At 47.1% G+C, this 17,696-nt stretch overlaps 1 protein-coding gene across 1 annotated transcript in view; it reads right to left on the bottom strand.

Moving 5' to 3' along the window:
* Positions 1-1,476: 1,476 nt before the first annotated feature.
* Positions 1,477-17,696, bottom strand: part of tp53i11 (tumor protein p53 inducible protein 11) — an 87,546-nt gene continuing 71,326 nt past the window's right edge. Inside the window, exons 3-7 of the mRNA XM_033039273.1 lie at positions 15,486-15,544; positions 10,675-10,723; positions 7,968-8,064; positions 5,853-5,954; positions 1,477-2,533 (exon numbers count right to left, since the gene is read on the bottom strand). Coding sequence (XP_032895164.1) covers positions 2,400-2,533; positions 5,853-5,954; positions 7,968-8,064; positions 10,675-10,723; positions 15,486-15,544 — 441 coding nt within the window. The 3' untranslated portion in view covers positions 1,477-2,399. The remainder of the gene's footprint in view (positions 2,534-5,852; positions 5,955-7,967; positions 8,065-10,674; positions 10,724-15,485; positions 15,545-17,696) is intronic.

The raw sequence follows: 17,696 nt of genomic DNA, 5'->3' as shown, positions 1-17,696 counted from the left end.
TGTCATGGATTTTCTCCAGGTGCTCCCACATCCGAAAGAAGGGTTTGCAAATTAATTGGCCTCTGTAAATTGCTTTCAGTGTGTAAGGGGTGGATGAAAAAGTGGACAGATTGCCAAGCTAAACACTTACACCAAATGGTTTGTCTCTCTGGCTTAATCACATCCCTCCTATAAAAAGGCAAGTGCACAATGCTCTGAGTGTGGTCTAATCTTCGTTTTTTTCAGGCGTAATATGACGTCTTAGCTCTTGTACTCAGTACCCCGTCCAATGAAGGCAAGAGTGCCACATGCCTTCTACACCACCCTGTCGATTTCTGTTGCCATTTTCAGGGCACTACAAACATGCATCCCAAGATCACGCCCTGCCATTCATAGTGTGGCCACTGCCCAGGGCCCTGCCATTCATAGTGTGGGCTCTGCCCAGGCCTGCCATTCATAGTGTGGGCACTGCCATTCATAGTGTGGGCACTGCCAGGGCCCTGCCATTCATAGTGTGGGCACTGCCCAGGATTCTGCCATTCATAGTGGGCACTGCCCAGGCCTGCCTTTCATAGTGTGGGCACTGCCAGGGCCCTGCCATTCATAGTGTGGGCACTGCCCAGGTTTTACTTCCCAAAAAATGCATTGTTGCATTTGTCTGGGTTAAATTCCATTCATTTTCCTACTTTCCCAGTGGATACAGATCCAGTTATAATACTAGACACCCTTCCTCACTGTTCCCTATACCACCAATTTAAGTTTCATCAGCAAACGCATAATCATGCCCCCTACATTCTCATACAAATCACTAATTTATGCATATGACAAGCAACAGAGGACATTGCCTAGACCACTGGTCACAGCCTCCAATATGTAAAGCAATCCTCCACTCTCATCTTCAGATTCCGGCCACCAAGACTATTTTGTACCCAATTTGGCCAGCTCACTGTGACTTTGAAGGTGATCATCAAACGGTCCAAACGTGATGTGAGGAAGGTTTCCTCTGTAAAGTGAGTGGTTGGAGTACCGGAGACCACAAAGCAGATGAAGTACTGTAACCTGGAGTGTGACTGACCGGGAGCTGGCAACTGGAACCCCCCATGTCCAAGTGTGGTGGGCAAAGGCATGATGGAATGGAGGTCCTGCTTTGTGCTGTAGATTTCGCTGATCCATTCTGTGTCTCCAGATGTGCACAGTGCTGTCCAGTGGCCACACAGCTGGATGGAACACCTCATGTTTTATTGTGCTTTATTGTTATGAAATGTTATCACACACTGCGCCAAGATTCATTCACTGCAACACTATCTGATTTTGACAAAATGTTGTTTCTAACATGAAGGGCACTTCTCCCTCCCACACAAACGATACCCTGGATGCGAGCTTCTAATTCGTGGTGGTTGGGAAGTCCTGGTGGATGGGTGGCTCCTTGGCTCCCCCTGCTGGAGGTTGAGTGTGGTGCTGGCACTATAGGCCTGGCTCATCAGACCACTCACAGGGTCACATCACACATTTATTGATCATTCTTGAGGTAAATAATTCAACAATGTTCAACTGTTGCTGCACATGCAGAGAGGCAGAACACACACGCACACACACATCCATGCACACACATACACGCACAAACACACACACAAACGCGCGCACACACACATCCATACAGCATGCATACAGACTCATAGGTTCATAGACATTCATGCACAAAAGGGCCAGATACAAACACCGACACACAGACATGCATGCAAAAATGCAGACATACATGACATACCTAAAGACACACAAGCACACCTACATGTGTACAAACACATCCACACACATACACGCACAAACATACATGCACAAACGCACACACACATGCGCGCACACATTCATACATACACAACACATGCATATAAACTCAGGTTCACACACATTCATGCACAAAGGGCCCACATACAAACACAGTCACACAGACACGCATGTAAAAATGCAGGCATACATGACATACCTAAAGACACACAAGCACAGGCACACTTACATGTGTACAAACACATCCACACACAAACGTAGACATAGAAAATGAAAGTCAGAGAGATAAACACAAGCAGCCACACATACATACAGGCAAAAATATACACAGACAGGCTTTACAATGACGAAAGACACAAGCACACATTCACTAACATACGCATTCAGAATGAATGTGCAGCAAAAGAATGACACATACACGTGTGGACACACATACGGGTTCACACACACGCATGTGCACACAAACATGTGCCCACACACACAGAACGAGCACACACATTTTTAAAAATACAATAGTACTAGGAAGGCACAAATCCAAACGTGAGAAACAGAACATGACGCAAGAATTACAAACTAACTCTCCGACCGCAGGTTTCCGAGCTTCCTCCAGCAGAACCAAATGTCTCCCACATTCCTCACACCTTCTTGGCCTTGAGACCCAGTTGATAATAGTAATAGACACTGATGATGATGAAGAGCCCCCGGCTGAAGAGCAGCAGCGATGCTCCCCATGGTAGCACTCCAACTTCCAACAGCGTGATGCTTGTAACTGGAACAGAACAAAGAACCCCTCAGAACCTGCAGAGTGGGGAGTGCGAGGTGACAGTAACTGCGATAATCATAACCCGAAGCAGGGCTGGCCTCAGGACGTACGGGGCCCAATTGGGAACAATTTTGGTGAGCCCCAGGTTCCCAGCCAAGGTCTGTAGAATCATAGAAATACAAATAAAGTCTATTATAGACTTTATATCTCTATGGTAGAATGGAAAGTAATCAAAATGTGCGCTTAAAAAGTGCCTGCGAGTTAAGGGACCAAATAGATCTAAGCTACATTTTAATATAAAATTGCATACATGTAAGCCTACAAGTAACAAACAAAATGTGTAGAAAAATACATAGTTACAATACCACTTGTTTTAGTGACTGTGAAATGAAAAAAAAGTAATTTAATTAACTAGATCCTGGAACACCAATAACTATTGGCGAAAAACCAGTCCAGGCATTAAAATTTGGGCTCCAGCCCCATCCTACCCTTTGGGCTTCTACCCCATCCTAACTTAGTTGTGTGTGCGTGTGTTATGTGTGTGTGTGTTATGTGTGTGTGTGTGGGAGGGAAGGAGAGAAGGGAGGGAGGAGAGAAGAGGGTGAGAGAAGTAGTGAAGGAAGGGAGGGAGGGAAGGAGAGAAGGGAAAAGAGAGAGAGGAAGGAGGGAGGGAAGGAGAGAAGGGAAGAAGGGAAGGGAGGGAGGGAAGGAGAGAAGGGGGGGAGAGGGCCGGCGGCGGGAGCGGATGCCGGGGTCCGGGCGGACGGGTGTGAGCTGAGGCCGAGGTTTGTAAACGTTGCTCCAACCCCCGCCCGGCCCTCCCTGTATTGTTCACCGCGTCTTCCTGGGGAGAGAGAGGGGTGGAGCCGGGGCTGTGTGCGTGAAGCACGGCGACTGGAGGGGCGGGAGCGCTGCCCCAGGACCGTGAGGGAATGACCCACCTCCCCCTTCTCCATTCCCCCTCACACCCCCCTCCCCGTCTACCTCTCTCTTCCCCCCCCCCCCACCACCTCTCTACTCTCTCTCCACCCCTCTCTTCCCCCTCCACCTGGGGTAGATCTATCCGAGCCGAGAGTAGATTACTCTAGCGCGGGGCCCCCTTAGGCGTGGGGCCCAATTGGGAGCAATTGGTCCAATTGGCTTAAGGCCGGCCCTGACCTGATGCATCACAGCGAGAAAGCAAAGGCCGGGACAAATGGCTTCTGGCAATTATCTTTAAAAATACAATGAAGAGTTTATTAGTCATACAGTGTGGAAACAGGCCCTGAGATTCAACTTGCCCTGACCGACCAACATGTCTACACTAGTCCCACCTGCCTGCGTATGGCCCATATTCCTACATCCGTCCTATCACTGTTACCTGTCCAAATACCTCTTAAATGTCACAATAGCACCTGTCTCATCTACCTGATACAACAGCTCGTTCCATGCACCCACCACCCTTGGTGTAAAAATGTTACGCCTCAAGTTCCTATTAAATCTCTCCCCCCTCACCTTAAACCGATGTCCTCTCTTCTGGGCAGGAGACTGTGTGTTAACCCAATCTATTCCTCTCATGATTTTGTACAAATCTATAAGGACCCCTCATCCTCCTGTGCTCCAAGGAATAGAGTCCTAGTCTACCCAACCTCTCCCTATAGCTCAAGCCCTCGAGTCCTGGCAACATTCTCATAAATCTTCTCTGAACCCTTTCCATCTTGACAACATCTTTCCTATAACTGGTGCCCCAAACTGAACACAATACTGTAAATCTGGCCTCACCAACGTCTTATACAACTGCAACATGACCTCCCAACTTCTATACTCAATACTCTGATTGAGGAAGGCCAATGTGCCAAAAACCTTTTTGACGACCCTATCTACCTGTGACACCACTTTCAAGGAACTTTACATTGTCACGTCAAATACAACCACACAATGTCTGATTATCATGTTCACACATACGAGATACAAGAGGTTAATTTCTTCTTCAAACGTGTGCAACACACAAATGGATTCACATAGTCCTCACACAATTCTACACCTAAGAGGTTAACATTGTCCTCCCATGCACCTCACATTAGGGGTTAATACTATCCTCACATGTACCACATACAATGTGTTAATACCATCTTCATGCATGTCCTACGCACAATGGGTTAATGCCACTTTCACACATGTGTAAGCCACAGTCATATTCACACATTTAGAACACACGAAGGATTAAGACTGGAGAGAAGGAATGATCTGAAGTCTGACCATTCAGTCTGAAGAAGGGTCTCAACCCGAAACATCACTCATTTCCTTCTCTCCAGAGATGCTGCCTGTCCAGCTTTTTATGTCTATCTTTGGTTTAAACCAGCATCTGCAACTCCTTATTACACACAAAGGATTAATGTCACTTTTACGCAATGTCTTCCTGCACCAACTCCCTTGGGCAGTGGTACACCCGGGAACTAACGGGAAGTTATTGGCTTCCTGCTCTCTAGGGTAGGTGGGAAGGTGATGGCGGGGAGGAGTGGGCCTGACAGGGAGCTGGTGTTTGAAGTAAGCATAGGATCAGAGGACAGGTACCGTGACACAAGAACTGGAAGGCTGTTGGGAGGTGGCTGCCGCTGCCACCGTAGTTCGACGTTATAGCCCTGCTGGCTCATACTGTGGTTCTGAAGCAACGGAAGTCCGGGCTTGTCAGCACCAACTGGGATCAGTTTTATTCAGAACGCATCAGACGAGAAATGCAATTCCCACAGAAACTAGTGAAACTGGCCACCCATTTGTCGTGCGGTGACCGGTGATCATATTATTAACACGGGTGGACGTTAGGTCGGGCAGTACGGAACTCGCAGCCCAATAGCCTCTGATTATCACCCTACACCCCAGCATCTAGAGATAGACCTGTGGTCCAGGGCAGCAATTGTTGGACAGCACTGCCATCTCGTGGCCATCTGCTGCCACTGCAACACAACAGACCTCAGAGACCCTGTCTCATGGTGAGGTGTGTGGCAGGGAGACTGAGCATGTGGAGACTGGCAACAAGCGGTCTGGTGTAGTAAGGGTACAGGGGGGGAGTGAGTTACATGCAGTATAGGGGTGCAAGGAGTATGGGGTAAGCTAGGTTTGGGGTACGGGAAGTCTGGGATACTGGGGAGTGGGACTGCATGGACTATGGGTGTACAAGGAGACTGGGACAGAGGGGGTGGGGTACGTGCAGTGGGGGTACATGGGCTGGGCTACAGGGGAGAGGGAGACAGGGGGAGTGGGGGACAGGGGGACGAGGTTATGAGCGGGAGTGAGGGGACCCCATGATGAAATGTCTGTTGGCTGAAGTAATCCATTGATAACCCACCTATAAACTGCACTGTGAAGTAACAGGCTTCACACAGCAGTGTCCACCGGATCACCATCTTCTCTGCCGTGTACAGCACGTTCCACATTATCAAGGAAATACCTGCAAGGTAAGAGAGGGGGGAACATGAGGGGGTTCCCTGGAGCCTGCCCCCTACACAGGCCCGTGATCAGATCCCCCGGTTACCACACGCAGAGACCCAGGGCTCAGACCCTGACCAATACTTGGCTCAGTCCATGAGCAGCACAGCACCGAACGTGGACATGAAGATAGTTTGGAAGTTGGGAGGTCATGTTGCAGTTGTGTAAGACATCGGTGAGGCCACATTTAGAGTATTGTGTTCAGTTCTGGGCACCATTATTATAGGAAAGATGTTGTCAAGCTGGAAAGGGTTCAGAGAAGATTTACGAGGATGTTGCCAGGACTAGAGGGTGTGAGTTATAGGCAGAAGTTGAGTAGGCTAGGTCTCTATTCCTTGGAGCACAGGAGGATGAGGTGCAATCTTATAGAGGTGTATAAAATCATGAGAGGAATAGATCATCTAAGAGTCTCTTGCCCAGAGTAGGTGAGTTGAGGACAAGAGGAGATAGGTTTAAGGTGAAGGGGAAAAGATTTAATAGGAATTTGAGGGGTAACATTTTCACACAAAAGGTGGTGGATGTAAGGAACAAGCTGCCAGAGGAGGTAGGGACTATCCCAACATTTAAGAAAGAGTTAGACAGATAAATGCATAAGACAGGTTTGGAGGGATATGGCCCAAATGCGGGCAGGTGGGACTAGTGTAGCTGGGACATGTTGGGGCGAAGGGCCAGTTCCCATGCTGTATCACTCTATGACTAAGAAAGTCGGGGCAGCGGGTGAGGGACAAATGGACGGAGGTTTCAAGAGGAGATTGAGCTGCGGGAACCCAGCGGATGGCAGGGCCATCCTTGGAAGAGCCGGCTCCCACCAGCAGGCTGGGCATGGACAGGCTGGCTCCCACCAGCCAGAATGTGCAGACGGGACAGGCAGGGACAAAGTCAGGAGCTGCCAGTCACGTCTGTGTGCACCGTGTACCCGTGAAACTACCCGCTGTGCCCCCAGGAAATCGGCAGCTCTTAAAGAAGTTCGGCGTGGTTCCCTGGGCTGCTGGGAGTCATTATTGCGGTGAATGGGTTTCCCCCGGTGTTACAGCCCTGCGGTGGTGAGGTCAATGTGGGACACACAGAGGAAACACGCAGTTCCACCTACAGCTGATCTCTAGGCGTCCCTTCCTTTAGTCAGAGGGTGGTGAATCTGTGGAATTCTTTGCCACAGAAGGCTGTGGAAGCCAATGGATGCTTTTAAGCCGTAGATGGATAGATTCTTGATTGGTACGGATGTCAGGAGTTGTGGGGAGAAGGCAGGAGAGTGAGGTTGGGAAGGAGAGATGGATCACCCATGATTGAATGGTGCAGTGGACTAATGGGCCAAATGGCCTAATTCTGCTCCTATCACTTATGAGTTATGTCTCCAATGCACGGGGTCAGGTCCTCAGTTCTATCCCCAATGTTCCTCCTCCTAGGATAGGCACAAAATGCTGGAGTAACTCAGGGTCAATTTTACAATTTTACCAAAGCCAAATCACCTACAAACCTGCACGTCTTTGGAATGTGGGAGGGAACCGGAGCACCCAGAGGAAACGCAGGCGGTCACAGAGAGAACGCACAAACTCCATACAGGCAACACCCGTAGTCAGGATAAAACTCAGGTCTCTGGTGCTGTAAGGCAGCAACTCCCCCACTGCGCCACCACAGTGGTCTTGTTAAGGTGCAGTCGGTGTACAGTCGGTGTCGTGGGCGTGTGTTAAGGTGCAGAGTTCCCAGTACAGTAAGTTTGTGTTAGGCTGGAGTTCTCCCTGTGGAGTCGGTGTAATGGATTAGTGATAAGGTGCAGTGCTCCCTGTACACAGATGTGTAGTCGTTTGTGTTAATATGGAGTTCTACGTACAGTTGATGTGGTAAGTTTGTGTTAGTGTGGAGTGCTCCATGTACAGTCAGTGTAGTGAGTCTTTCTTGAGTTGCAGTTGCATTGCAGTGCAGTAGTGTGTGTGAACTCGGATTACTTGCTGCGACGAGCTTGGGCAGTGGTACTTACTGAGCAGTGCGCCTCCATACAGCCTCACAGATATCTTACTCTCCGATCCTCCTTTGTCAAAGACTAAATCGTAGAGCTGGTCAGGAAAGGTGAGCGCCTGGTAACAGGAAGGGAACAGTCTTACTGACAACATCCAACATCCTGCACAACTGGCACTGGTGTCTCAGCATGACAAGCCCTGTGTGGTGTGGCAGGTGTGTGGGCTGGTACTGTTCGGGGCACGTTCACCGAGGTCCAACTCCCACAGGGTGGTGTACACACTGGTACACAGACAGGCACCCACCAGTTACCAACCTGGATACAGGTGTCCATCGGGTTCCCAGACACCCGAAATATAACTGCAAATGGACCTTCCGAACCGATGAAGATGGAAAATGGTTGTGCAGCAGTGGGGATAAAGGCTGGGATGGAGGGAGACTAGGAGAGAGGGAGGGAGACAGAGGGAGGAAGGGAGACTGGGAGAGAGAGTAGGGGAGAGGGAGGGAAACTGGGAGAGGGGTAGATTGGGAGAGAGGGAAGGAGATCGGGAGACTGGGAGAAGGGGAGATTCGGAGGGAGGGAGGGAGATCAGGAATGAGGGAGGGAGATCACGAATGAGGGAGGGAGATCAGGGGTGTGTATAGGAGTGAATGAAGGAGACCAGTAATGAGAGAGGGAGGTTGGCAGAGAGAGAAAGTGTCAGGGAGACAGTTTTTAAGTGCGAGGGAAACAGGAAGTGAGAGAGGGAGATTGAGAGAAAGGGTGACTGGCAAATAAAGGTTACGGGTAATCTGGGCCAAACACGGACAGGTGGGACTAGTGAACATAGGGTGGGAAAGGACTAGTTGACACAAAGGGCCTGTATCTGTGCTTTAGGATTCTATGACTCTCAGGAATTTATGTACTTTGGATATAAAATGCAACATTTTTTAAATGGTGACCAATTGGGAAATGTTGCTGTTCAGGGGGATCTGGGTGGCATCTTAGAAACATGTCGGTATAATTATGAGTGGGTTTGAGTACGTGACAGGCATAGTGATTCCCACACTGGAAGTGAGCGGGCAACAAGATTACCCACACTGGGAGTGAGTGCACAACAGGATTCCCCCACCCGGAGTGAGCGTACAACAGGATTTATCACACCCGCCGTGTGTACAACAGGATTCCGCACACTGGGAGTGAGGGTACAGCATTCTTCCTGGAGAGTACCTCTGGGGTCGCACTGTCAACACTCTGTCATTTGTGTTACCAATGCATATTTAAACTGGGAAAGCTCTCGTGGTGTTTCGGTAAAGTTCCCAACCACTCCTTGCTTTTCTTTCCATTTGTTCCAAGCAGTTATTTTGGATTAGGAGATTAGTGGACAGAATTAGGGCACATGGTATTGGGGGTAGGTTACTGACGTGGATAGAAAATTGTTTGGTAGACTGGAAACAAAGAGTAGGGATTAACGGGTCCCTTTCAGAATGGCAGGCAGTGACCAGTGGGGTGCCGCAAGGCTCGGTGCTGGGACCGCAGCTATTGACAACATCCATTAATGATTTAGATGAAGGAATTAAAAGTAACATTAGCAAATTTGCAGAAGACACAAAGCTGGGTGGCACGGTGAAGAGGATGCTATGAGAATGCAGAGTGACTTGGACAGGTTAGATGAGTGGGCAGGTGTAGTATAATGTGGATAAATGTGAGGTTATCCACTTTGGAGGCAAGAACGGGAAGGCAGATTATTATCTGAATGGTGTCAAGTTAGGAAAAGGGGAAATACAACGAGACCTGGGTGTCCTAGTACATCAGTCAATGAAAGCAAGCATACAGGTACAACAGGCAGTGAAGAAAGCTAACGGCATGTTTATAACGAGAGGAGTTGAGAATAGAAGCAAAGAGGTCCTTCAGCAATTGTACAGGGCCCTGGTGAGACCACATCTGGAGTATTGTGTGCAGTTTTGGTCTCCTAATTTGAGGAAGGACATTCTTGCTATTGAGGGAGTGCAACGTAGGTTCACCAGGTTAATTCCCGGGATGACGGGACTGTCATATGATGAAAGAATGAAGCGACTAGGCTTATATTAACTGGACTTTAGAAGGATGAGAGGGTATCATATAGTAACATATAAAATTATTAAGGGATCGGACATGCTAGATGCAGGAAACATGTTCTCGCTGTTGGGGAAGTCCAGAACCAGGGGCCACAGTTTAAGAATAAGGGGTAGGCCATTTAGAACTGAGATGAGGAAAAACTTTTTCACACAGAGAGTTGTGAATTTGTGGAATTCTCTGCCTCAGAAGGCAGTGGTGGCCGATACACTGGATGCATTCAAAAGAGAGTTAGTTAGAGCTCTTAGGGCTAGCGGAATCAAGAGATATGGGGAGAAGGAACGGGGTACTGATTGTGGATGATCAGCCATGATCACATTGGTCAAGATCACTTGAAGGGCCGAATGGCCTTCTTCTGCACCTATTGTCTGTGTATCTCACCGACATCTTGCATTAGATGGCAGCAGCACCGATTCTGCAATCTTCAGTTTGTGATTTGTCTGGAGGTAAAACACTTGCATGCCTTTCCCTTCTTGCCCACACAGTAAATGCTGTCACCAGTGTACCCTACCCCAGTAGGAGATTGTGGGAGGAAGGACTCGGAATAATGGCCGTCCCACTCTGCTGTATCCATCATGCAGTCATTCCTGTGTGTGTGAATAAAGCAGGGACCATGCAGTCTGGGTAAACTCACCATCATGGCAACGACACTGAACATGACGGCCGACACCAACTGCCACAACCTAAATGGAGTTAAACAGACTGATTAGTGCACAGTCTCACACAAAACTCACACAAGTGCACGCTCACAAATGCACATGCATGCACAATTAGACACACATGAACATTCATTCATAGACAAACTTGCCGATACACACACTCCAAACACATGCACACACAAACACATTCATACACACCTATTGGTACTGGTATGGGTTTATCATTGTCGTGTGCACCGACCGAGATATAGTGAAAATATTTGTTGTGTGTGTTTACCGGGCAAATCTTACCGTACATGAATACATGGCGTGGTGCAAAAGAAAACAAAATCACCAGCAGAATACAGTGTTACAGCTGCAGAGAAACTGCAGATTTTTTTTAAAGTGCAAGGGCTGCAACGAGGTAGATGTGATGATCTGGAATTCATCCTTAGCTTATGACGGGTACATTCAAGAGTCTGATAACCGCTAGGAAGACCCTGAAGATTGCAACAACCAGGTTCAGGAATAGCTACTTCCCCACAGCCATCAGGCTATTAAACCTGGCTCGGACAAAACTTTGATTATTAATAACCAATTATCTGTTATCTGCACTTTATAATTTTATTTATTCATGTGTGTATATATTTATATTACGGTATATGGACACATTGATCTGTTTTGTAGTCAATGCCTACTATGTTCTGTGTGTTGAAGCAAAGCAAGAATTTCATTGTCCTATCAGGGACACATGACAATAAACTCACTTGAACTTGAACTGTTCTTGAATCTGGTGGTACATGCTTTCAAGCTTGATAGACACACGTATATATTCACACACACAATGCACATAAACAATGAACACACATCTTGGACACACAGACGCAGGCAGTGACACATAATGCAGTGTAAATAGCTTGCCATTTATCACAGTATTATTTTGTAGAGATGAATATTTGTTTGGTTTGGGCATGTTCCTGCGATGAATGTGTCCCTCTGATGGTGGAGCAATGTATGACTCAGCTTGTTCAGAAGTTTACCAGAACATTGCTGGTAGGTTGCCTGGATTAGAGGATATTTAAGGAGAGGTTGCATAAAGTTGATTTTTTTTTCTCTGGAGCATCAGAGGCTGAGGGGAGACCTGAGAGAAGTGTATAAAATTACCAGAGGCATGGATAGAATAGGCAGTCTTCTTTTCCAGGGTGGAAATATCAAAGAACAGAGGGCACAGCTATAAGATGAGAGGAGCAAAGTTAAAGAGATGTGCGGGGAATGTTTTTCTTACACAGAGGGTGGTGGGTGCCTGGAACGTGCTGCTGTGAATGGTGGTGGAAGCAGCTAAGATAATGAAATTTAAAAGGATTTTAGATACGCACATGGATATGCAGGGACTGGAGGGATGTGTATCAAGTGAAGGCAGCGGAGATTAATTTAATCTGGCATTATGTTTGGCACGGACATTGTGGGCTGAAGGGCCTGTTCCTGTGCTGTACTGTTCTATGTTCCATGGACAGAGCTGTGTTGTCTCATTGGCAGAGTGCCGCAACAATCAGACACCCAGAGCAGCATCACCAGCCTGCACCTGCAGGGGGCAGGAGAACCCCTAACACCATCTGCCCTGCACAAGCCGCTCAAACTTACGATACTGCTGTGTTTTAGAATCCACATTTTTTATTTCAAATGATCAAAACTTGGAAACTGGATTACGTAACACTCATTGTTTTGGGCTCATGAACTTCCCATGAGAACTCAGGTCAAGACGGGGACCAACCCAGATGCTTCCTACACCGTGCATATTTACACACAAATGTTCTCCCAGAGGCTCGATGCTCCCATTATTCGCAGAGTCGCCACTTCCACCCACGTCACTGCCAATCATAGCCCCTCGCTCATCCCATGACCCCAACTCTACAATGGCCGAGTCTCAGTGAAACTGGGAACACCTCATGCTACACAAAAGACACTGCAGATGCTGGAATCCTGAGCAAAAAAAAAACTAACTGCTGGAGGAACTCAGCAGGTCAGGCAGTCTGTAGAAGGGTCTTGACCCTAAATGTCTTCTGGCTAGTTCCCTCGACAGATGCTGAGCTGCTGAGTTCCTCCAGCAGTTTGTTTTTAGCCCCTTATGCTGGTTTGTTGTGTTTTTATTAAGGGGGCCCTGTTCCGGTCGGACTGGGCAAGTTCAGGACTGACTGCAGGGTGTCGGACACTTTCCTACTTCCACAGGGCGTGCTTCAACTAACAGGCAGAGCTTTCTTCAGCATGTAGCCGCTGAGATGATCACTCCACAAGTGCCTCAGTGGTTGAATCGCTGACTTTTGAAGAAGAGAGTTCAAGGACTCTGACCCTTGAGAGAAGAAAATCCACCTTGTCTCCGCCTCAAATATCCGGCCCTTATTTTTAAACATTGACCCCTGACTCTACATTAGCTCACATTCCTTACTCAGAATCTTATATCCTTCAAGTAAATCCCTCTCACTCTTGCCTGAGGGGATTGTGAAGCTCGAGACATTAATGTTTAAGAAGCACTTGGCCCAACACTTGAATGACTAAGACATAACGGTTACAAACCAGGTGCTGGAAAAAATGAGTGTGGATTAGTGTTTCATGGTCGGCATGGACATGGTGGACTGAGGAGCCTGTTTCTCTGCTGAATGATCATATGACTCTCACTCACAGAATCATTCAGCACAGCAGATACACACTGAACCTGTCCCAGCTTTCCTCAGATGACCAGTAAATCTTCTCTGAAATATTTCCAGTGTGTAATATCCATCTTTAAATAAAATGACCAACACTGTACACGGGACTCCAGATGTGATCTCACCACTGCACTGTTCCAAATGTCAATAATGCCATTTTCTGGATATTTTAGGTGTGTTTAGAAGTATTTAGTAGTCCCAAATGCAGAAATAGACTTGGGTCGAAGCCTCACTGACTGGCCTGTAATCCTTTAAGCAGAGAGTGGGTAGAATTGACAGCATCATACGGTACCCAAAGAGGGGACAGGTAGGCCAGAGCAGTGAGACCAGCAGTCTCATCTCCTCACTGCCCCCTTTGTCTCCTTTGGCGGTTCTTTGAGAGGTCACCAGCAGGCAAGACTCGAGCCTTGGGCTGGACTCAGGGGGTGGGGTAGGTGGGATGGGGACAGGCCCAGAGAATGCCAAATACATAATGTCTGTGGCAAATGGTTGATGGGAATAAATGCCAAGCATTGCTCGCAGGGCAGCTCCTGCTCCAGACAGTGTGAACTAATAGCCCAGCACAGGAGTTTAAGTGTAGTTTATTGTCACAAGAGGAGATGTATCCATCACTCTGGTCACACTGTAATTAGCAATTACACTTAAGCGGCCTTTTCACGGGGCGACTTGACGCAAGAGTTAACCAGAGTTTAACATCGTGGGAACCTCGTGCGATAACAGTGCGGCATTCGTGGACCACCGTGGACCACCGTAGCGCTAACGGCAGGTAATCGTGTATCTTGGTCACTTGGGAGAAAATTCAAGAAAGTTTGAATTTCTCCAAGAGTGACTTGTACACTTGTGGTTGAGTATTGCAACATTGTATGAACATAGTGGCCAGTGCGATATCCGTAATAACTCTTGCGGGTACCGTGGGAACTCCTGCGAACGGTGAACCCGGAAGCTGGACAGAGGGGACAGAAGGTGAGTAAAAATTGTCTTCTGTGGGATTGAATTTAAAAAATAAATAAAAATAAAGATTTGCATCCGCATATGGACATCAACTTATTCATGAGTTATGTTAATGAGATTCAAGAAAATAACTATAATCTTTAAAAGGGACTTTAAAAGGGACTTTACTGAAAGGTTACGCATTTTTATGGTCCGTGAGAAATTTTTCACATGTACTTCTTTGAGAGATACAGCTCGGAGTCCTCGCCGACTAGCGATCGATGCCTTTCCGAAGCAGGGTCCGGAACGCTACCAATCAATGTTCTCCAGAGACCCGTGTAAGGAGTGAACTGCACATGCTGGTTTAAACCGAAGACAGACACAAAACGCTGGAGTAACTCAGCGAGTCAAGCAGCATCTCTGGAGAAAAATAGCTGATGTTTCGGGACGAGACACATCTTCAGACTCAATTCCGATTAGGATGTCTGAAGAAGGGTTCCGATTCGAATCGCCACCTATTCTTTTTCTCCAGAGATATCGAGACCCTTCTGATATGCTGCCTGTGGTCGATAAATGCGTAACCTTTCAGTAAAGTCCCTTTTAAAGTCCCTTTTAAAGATTATAGTCGAGGGAGAGGAGGGGGAGACAGATGGGGGTGTCTTCATTTACTGGCGGCGGGTGTCTGTCACTGAAACAGGCAGGTGAGATTTCACATCCACCTTGTGTGTGCCTCTCTCTCTCTCTCCCTTCCTCTTACACAGGCTGAGAGACTCTGCCTCTGTGAGTGTACGTCTCTTTCTCCCCCTCTCCCACACACAGTAAGACCGAGGTACTGTGCTCAGTCCATCTGTGTCTCCCACATACACAGTAAAACATGTCTCCAAATGAGCCAATTCAACCAAGGGAGGATATTTATAGTGTGTGAAAAAAAAAGTTACATCATTTGTGTCACGTGTAGTTCACGATGTTCATTCAAGATTTAACGCGAAAGCTCGGGAGACGGACAAGTCACTCGCACAAATAACAGAAATGCCGAGTACCGTGGGAACTCTTTATCTACCCCCCGTTATATCGTGCGAGACTCGTGCTGGACCACGACCACATCACTCTGGTGACATCTTGCGTCAACTCGCCCTGTGAAAAAGCCCCATAAGTAGGAATGTTGAACATTGTACCTGAGTCCCAAGGGCTCTTTCATGGTGAATTTCATTTCATTACCCAAGACTTGACTGATCTGGAAAAGAAAAGACAGGTATGAAATAATGTTGGTTCCCCTTCATCTGAAGAACAAACTACCCACACCGACTTCAGACTGCAATCTGCATCTATTCACTCTGCACCCCCTGGTCACTCCACGCAACATGATCGCTGGTATCTGACCCCACATCTCTCTGGCTCTCTCTGGTCGTAGATCCCACCCTTAGAGATGATCTTCCACTCATCGCAGACCCTGGTCCCAGATTGGTCCTGCATTTAGTTAGCATGCAACAGAAGTTTTTCACTGTAGCTCGGTGCATGTGATAATAAACTAAACTCATTAATCCCAGATCCTAATCCTGGATTGGTCTGGTCCTCATCCAGACCCTGCTCCTGGAGCTGGTCCTGCCTTCATCCCAGACTCTGACCCAGGATTGGTCCTGAACTAATTGCATACTCTGCTCCTGGAGATGGTCATGCCTCATCTGAGACCCTGATCCTGGATTAGTCCTGCTCACATCCAGACCATGCTCTTGGATTAGTCCTGCTCACATCCAGACCATGCTCCTGAAATGGTCCTGCATTAATCCCAAACCCTGCTCTTAGATTAGTCCTGCCCTCATCTGAGACCCTGATCCTGGATTGGTCCTGCCCTAATCCCCAATCCTGCTATTATTTAGTGATTTGACCTGGTCCCACGTTGTTGATAACATTCCTGATGAAAACCTCTCTCCATGTGTCTTTAACTACGTTTGTCTGGCAGTTACGTCAGTGACCCACCAATGACTGAGTTTTAAAATCACATCTACTTCTTCACCCATATAACACCGCTCAGAAATGTCGCCAATTCCTTCTCTCCAAAGATGCTGCCTCACCTGCTGAGTTTCTCCAGCATTTTGTGTCTACTTCAGAATTAATGGCCTTTGCATAAAACCTCTGTGGGAACTCTAGGTGCCTCGTGTCCCAGCCCCCCCACCAAATAACTCTCATCTCATCCTTAGCTCAACCATAAACTACAGTCAGAAGAGCTTATTTATCTTATCATCCATTATATTCTCTACATCGCTTGAGTTGGTTTATGAAATTCTTCATCCCCATACATCTACTTGGACATGGTTCTTCTTATGCTTATTGTTTAATGGATTTGTGTAACCAGCAAGTGATTTTCTGTGGCTTCTGTAATAGAGACAGATGGTGGTTAGTGGCTCCTGTAATGGCATTTAGTCTTTGGCTTATGCAATAATCAGTGTTTGCAGGCTTTCTGTGGTGACTTACTAGAGTTCATTGAATTTTGTAGAATTGAACAATTATTTTTAATTGTTAAATAACAGGCCATTATGTGGTTGTGAATGAGTTATTGGTGTTTGCCACCACTGTGTAAGGCACCATTATTGTAATTGGAGACAAATCAATTATATCAGGATTATGCATTAGATCTGTAATGTTCAATCAATTTGTTAAATGGTTCGATTGAGGTTTTTAAATGGACCATCAAAAATGTATGTCATTGTGTGAAAGATCATGGGGTTCTGAAAGCTAACAATACTGTTTATTCAGGCTCCAAAATGGATGGTTAGTGTTTATTGCAGTTGCGAAATGAACCATTGATGTTAATTTTTTTAAATTTTTTTAAAATATTTTATTTATTAGAAGTGAGTACAATGCATTGCTACAAAAATGATGTTACATAGAAACATAGAAACATAGAAAGTAGGTGCGAGAGTAGACCATCAGGTCCGTCGAGCCCGCACCGCCATTCGCTCATGGCTGAACACTAAACAGACACACTTACCCACAAACAGTAGACACAAGACACAGAACACAAGACACTACCCTCCCCTTTATACCGCTATCACCCCTCTCCACCCCAAGAACCTCGTGATCTCCTGGGGAGGCAAAAAACCGGATAAAAACCCAGGTCCAATTCGGGAAAAAAATCCGGGAAATTCCTCTCCGACCCCAATCCAGGCGATCGACACTTGTCCAGGAGATCACTCAGGTCTTACTATACTAACCATACCTAGGTCCATATCCCTGCCCTCTCCCCGTAGCCCCTTATCCCCTTGGCAGCTAAAAAACCATCTATTTTAGTCTTAAATATATTTAACGTTTCTGCTTCCACTGCTCCCTGGGGCAGTGAATTCCATAAATTAACCACCCTCTGGGTGAAGAAGTTCTTCCTCATCTCA

The sequence above is a fragment of the Amblyraja radiata genome, chromosome 20 (assembly GCF_010909765.2).
Source record: "Amblyraja radiata isolate CabotCenter1 chromosome 20, sAmbRad1.1.pri, whole genome shotgun sequence".
Taxonomy (NCBI): Eukaryota; Metazoa; Chordata; class Chondrichthyes; order Rajiformes; family Rajidae; genus Amblyraja; species Amblyraja radiata.
Note: the sequence above shows the minus strand (reverse complement) of the source record. Positions and strands in the feature narration are given on the sequence as shown.